The sequence below is a fragment of the Centroberyx gerrardi genome, chromosome 1 (genome assembly GCF_048128805.1).
Source record: "Centroberyx gerrardi isolate f3 chromosome 1, fCenGer3.hap1.cur.20231027, whole genome shotgun sequence".
Classification (NCBI taxonomy): Eukaryota; Metazoa; Chordata; class Actinopteri; order Beryciformes; family Berycidae; genus Centroberyx; species Centroberyx gerrardi.
In genome coordinates this window covers 27,853,098-27,858,895 of record NC_135997.1, presented here as the reverse complement: position 1 = coordinate 27,858,895, position 5,798 = coordinate 27,853,098, and the positions used below count along the sequence as shown (strand labels likewise).

Here is a 5,798-nt window from a genome sequence, read left to right as displayed (position 1 = left end):
AAAGTTATACTTACAGTGTGTATATGTGGTGCTTAACAGTGAGTTTATAGGGACCTTATCGTATTTTATGGTAGGCTATTTTCTATTTCCTTCAGTAGCACTATAATATCCCTATGCGATTCCAAATGACACTTATCGGCTACTATCATTCTAAAATGTATTATAGGACTACTATAGTTCTTGTTACTGTTGGCCAATTAAACCCCTTTTCTCTTTATCACACAACATTGACAACCAATAAGCTTCCCCTAAATACTGATCCAGGACAGCCAGTTTAAAATCACCATATCATTGTTTCAAAGGATTAGATTGTCCGTAACATGGTTTGTTTTGTGACATTTACGCTTAATTAAAACTCCACAGCTTTGGCTCTTCTGCCATTCTCCGCAGGTTGATCAATAAAGGCCAGATTAAATATTTAAGATTTAAGACAATAAATTGAAACATATAGGATATGGAATAACCTGGTGGATTAGATTAGGTTAGATTAGATGAAACGTTAATGACGGGTATGTATCCCACTTCTTTGCAATATTTGAGTGTTGGAAACGGTGAATAGCTAAACTTCCAGTTCGAAAGATAAACAATAGCAACTGTAACTGTAATATACGATGACTGGATATAAATTACATCACACATTACATCAGTAGCAGCAAAAAGGGGAAAAGCCAAAACGGCAAGTCTATGACTGTGCGTTTTGCCATTCAGTTAAAATGCAACTATAAATCATAATGAACAGTCTGCAGGACACTCATTGATGACTTGAAATATGCATGAAATTGAACATAGAGAGAACTGTCCAGTTACTCTGCACCATCGTAGTTGTAGAGAAACCAAGAGGTATTTTATTGTAGCGACAGGGTTATTCACAGGTGGCTGTTGTGTTTTTGTCACTATATCAAGTCATAAACTATGAAACATAAAACGCAATTAGGCTATAAATTTAAACTATAAAAGCTTTTTTTTAAAACAGGTTTGAAACTTATAAAGTCGGATATATAGTGGTTTTAAGCACGTTGAAATGTGTTCAGTTTTATTACTTTAATATTTCGTGCGCTGGGATAATAGGCTACGATATTTTGTTGGATATACACACGCCTCCTCTACTCTAAACTTTATTGATGTCTAGCAAAGAGAGAGAGAGAGAGACGGAGCGAGAGAGAGAGAGAGAGCGAGAGAGAGAGAGAGAGATTGATTACGTCATGAACAACAACCAATGAAGCTGTGGAGCGCACTATAAAGCAAGTGCCCATTCTCTCTTTTGGGTACACTAAGAGAGCAAACTCGGACAATAACTATACTATCCGATAGTTTTGATCACTTTCAAAGTACTTCTTGGATCGCAGCAGACTGCTTCCTTTGCTCTGCGACGAAGGTAAGCTTAATTTTTTAGATTGTCACTGAATGATTTATAACTAAGCAGCCAATATAAGAGATTTGAGAAGAGTGGTGAGTGGAGATTATTCTGCAAACACCATTATGCCGTTTACAAGTAGGGTTTTTATCTTTGCAGCTGCAGCTTTTTAAAAATATGTTATTCCTTGCCACCATTGTGTTTTATTCATGGGGTTTCTGCTTGTCATAGTGTGTCACTGATAAACTGCAATGGTTTGCATAGCATTTGAAGTTAAAGTTAAAGTTACCATTAAACTTACCAAGTATTGTCATGAGGCATGTAAGTATAGTCAAATCAACAACAAACACATGCTGTTTTACAGTCCTAAACAAATCACTCCAAGCGTATTGTGCATGTATTCAACATGTTGCACAACAGTTCTCCTCCCTCCCTTCACTACTCTAACACCCCTCCTATTTAATTTCCAGGTTGTGTAGAAGCCAGAAAAAAAAGGAGTTGTCATCATGGCGCTAATGATACTACCCTTCATTGGCTCAGTGTCAGTATCTGAGAGTTTGGTGGCCATGGCAACGGTGTGTCTGGTCTACCTGATCCTCAAGTTTCTCCGCACTGAGATCCCTGAGGGGCTGCGTCGGCTCCCGGGACCGAAGCCCCTTCCCATCATTGGAAACCTGCTGGAAATGGGCAGCAAACCCTACCTCAGCCTGACTGCCATGAGCAAGCGCTACGGCCCCGTGTTTCAGATCCAGATCGGCATGCGCCCCGTGGTCGTGCTGAGTGGCAACGATATGATTCGACAGGCTCTCATCAAGCAAGGGGAGGACTTTGCCGGCAGACCTGACCTGTACAGCTTCCAGTTCATCAACGACGGCAAGAGTCTGGCCTTCAGCACGGACCAGGCCGGCGTGTGGCGCGCCCGCCGCAAGCTGGCCTTGAGCGCCCTACGCTCTTTCTCCAGCCTGGAGGGCACCACCCCAGAGTACTCCTGCATGCTGGAGGAGCACATCTGCAAAGAGGGAGAGTACCTGATCAAACAGCTGAAGACCGTCATGAAGGCCGACGGCAGCTTCGACCCCTTCCGCCACATCGTCGTGTCCGTTGCCAACGTGATCTGTGGAATGTGCTTCGGCCGGCGCTACAGCCACGACGACCAGGAGCTGCTCAGCTTGGTGAACCTCAGCGATGAGTTCGGTCAGGTGGTGGGCACTGGCAACCCCGCAGACTTCATCCCCATTCTTCGTTTCTTGCCCAGTTTGACCATGAAGAAGTTCATGGACATCAATGCCCGCTTCAACACATTTGTCCAAAAGATCGTCAGCGAGCACTACGCCACTTATGACAAGGTAAACTGCACACTGGATCATTTCTGACATCTCATTTAGTCAATTCTCCTACCACGCTTTCCATCAAAGATTAGAAATTTGATACTGAATGGCAAAGTATCTGAACATTTCTTTACTGAGATTGAGATTTGTCCAATGATCTCTTTTCAGGACAATATTCGTGACATCACTGACTCCCTCATTGATCACTGTGAGGACAGGAAGTTGGATGAGAACTCCAATGTCCAGATGTCAGATGAGAAGATTGTAGGCATTGTCAACGACCTGTTTGGAGCCGGTAAGTTGAATTTCTCTACCTGTGAATGATCATACATGAACATAACATAAACACATTAAATAAAATGACAAGTGCTGTAACGGGGGTTATGATTCTCTCCCAGGTTTTGACACCATCAGCACGGCCCTGTCCTGGTCTGTGATGTACTTGGTGGCTTACCCAGAGATCCAGGAAAGGCTTTACCATGAACTGAGTAAGTGCTGCTGACTGTTTTTTACTAAACTCTGAAATAAAACATCAACTGCCTGTGTCTTAGTTAATTAGTTAACTCATCTGGCATTAGGGTCTTAATCTGTCAGAAGGGTCAATTTGTTTGGATTGAATTGTGTTTTACATGAGATACCTCCTTATAAACACATGGCAGGACTAATACTCAGATAGATGCATGGCCTTTGATGAACTCTGGATATAAAGGGGTAATTGTTCATACTTGTACTTCTGTGGTGGAAAACTTTGCAGATATGTCAATTAAATGCTCTATTTAATTCATTAGTGAAATCCTGACTATTTAGTCAAGTACAATATCTGTGGTCTGAGACTATCACTTCCACAATGCACGCTGCAATTCCCACCTCATTGCTGTCTAATATTCAATGGACTGCCTTTGTTTCCTACCAGAGGACAAAGTGGGAGTGAACCGCACTCCTCTTCTCTCTGATAAACCCAACCTACCTCTTCTGGACGCCTTCATCATGGAGACCTTCCGTCACTCTTCATTCCTGCCATTCACCATCCCACACTGGTGAGAATCATCTGTAGGAGAAAAACATAATATATGACATTTAGTGGACGCTGTTATCCAAAGTGCCTTATAGTACCACAAGTACATTGTTAGCACGTGTGGCCCCAGTGGCAGTGTTAGTGCCTGCTCTAACTATCACAAGTATCAGAACATGTGTGACATACAAATATGCAATGGACTGACTCTTCAACTGGTGTCTCTTTTTCAGCACCACAAAAGACACATCTCTAGATGGCTACTTCATCCCCAAAAACACCTGCGTCTTCATCAATCAGTGGCAGATCAACCACGACCCGTAAGTATGATGTCTACAATGGCTTTTTCTTCCCTTTTTTGATCTCAATTTATGCAGAGGAAGTTTACAAACCACACATTCACTCCTGGGAGCTGCCCAATACAACCACAATCAGTGGAGCAGTGGAAGGTTAAGTTCCTTGCTCAAGGGCACTCCAGTGGTAGATGTAGAGGGAGAGGATAGCAGTCCTTACCCACTTTCCACACCCAATTTTTCCTGAGTGGTCAGGGGATTCAAACATCCAACTGATCAATTCTCTAATCTCTAGCGTATTTGTGCAGCTTATCTTATTTCTTCATTCTCCGCACTTTGCAGTGAGCTGTGGAAAGATCCGTCTTCCTTCAACCCAGAGCGTTTCCTGAGCGCTGATGGCACTGAGCTCAACAAGTTGGAAGGGGAGAAGGTTACGATCTTTGGCATGGGTAAGCGGCGTTGCATCGGTGAGGTCATTGCACGAAATGAAGTCTACCTCTTCTTGGCGATCCTTGTCCAGAGGGTTCGCTTCCACGCGGTGCCCGGAGAGCCACTGGACATGACCCCGGAGTACGGTCTCACAATGAAGCACAAACGCTGCCAGCTGAAAGCCACCATACGAGCAAGGAACGAGGAGTGATGCTATTTATCCTCTATACAGGCACTATAGATGGTGCAGATTGACTCTAAAATGGTATGAGTCATGATCAGATTAAAAGCCAGTGAAAGAGGGTGCATCCTTCTCAGAATGGAAGACACTGAATGCTGAATTTGATCCACAGAACTAATGGCATTGAAGCAAATAACTGAAATATGTTTGTTGCGGACTGTCAGACAATGAGATGTTGAGGTTTGATTGAACATATCTTTGCCACCTTGATGTTTTTTGGTTTGCTAAGAGATTTGCATGTTTCTACAGGTAGTTGGTGTTTCTCTTTGAAGTACTAGGAGAGACTAGATTCTGATCTACCTTATTCTCTGCTAGTAGACTAAACTGCTCCCATCCAGATGTAATAAAACACAGCACCTCATCCCTGGGGAGACTGAGTTGACTTGGTTCCACTTGGGGATATAATTTTTATTGAATAGGCATTATTATATACTGCCACCAAATGTTTTACTTCTATGACTTATAGTAACAGAAATGTGCATCAAATTCTCTGTCACGTGATCATAGAACTCTGAACTGAACAGATAAAAAAGAATCTTACCTTATCGATACCATTTACACTTGTAAGCTAATTATTTTTATTCCATTATATTGTGGATGTAAGACACTGAAGCTATATTTGTATCCCAAAATGTGATTTTGTGTGTATATCAAGTACTTTTGTAAAATCATTTTTATGTGCCTAAAATTTGTATATATTTGAGATTAAATAGTTTTGCTGTGCAGTTATATGATTTATCAGGATACCAAATGAGTTTCATTGATTCTTTGAATACATTAGTAAACAATTTTGTATTCCGATCTCTTGTGTAGCAATGATTTTGTAACATGTAACGAAGGATTTGTGTACAGTGCATCCTTTAATCTGTCACAGAAATAAAATAAAAGAAAGATGTTATAATGATCACCTTGTCCTTGTTTGTTTGCTTCATTTGAAAGATCTCTCTCTCTCTCTCTCTCTCTCTCTCTCACACACACACACACACACACACACACACACACACACACACACGCACACACGCACACACACGCACACACAAAAAACTCCATAATAAACAAACCCACGTGGGAGGTAAAGGAAGTGACGTAGCGCAATAACCCGGAAAACAACACAAACAGCGGCTAGAGCTAGAGCAAGCCA

General features: G+C 42.0%; 1 protein-coding gene across 1 annotated transcript; it reads left to right on the top strand.

Annotated features, from left to right (window-relative positions):
* Positions 1-1,270: 1,270 nt before the first annotated feature.
* On the top strand, positions 1,271-5,561 carry cyp1a (cytochrome P450, family 1, subfamily A). The gene is made up of 7 exons (XM_071897388.2): positions 1,271-1,375; positions 1,825-2,700; positions 2,851-2,977; positions 3,081-3,170; positions 3,596-3,719; positions 3,928-4,014; positions 4,330-5,561. Exons 2-7 carry the CDS (start codon positions 1,861-1,863, stop codon positions 4,625-4,627), a joined length of 1,566 nt encoding a protein of 521 aa, XP_071753489.1. The 5' UTR covers positions 1,271-1,375; positions 1,825-1,860; the 3' UTR covers positions 4,628-5,561.
* The last annotated feature ends 237 nt before the right edge of the window (positions 5,562-5,798 follow it).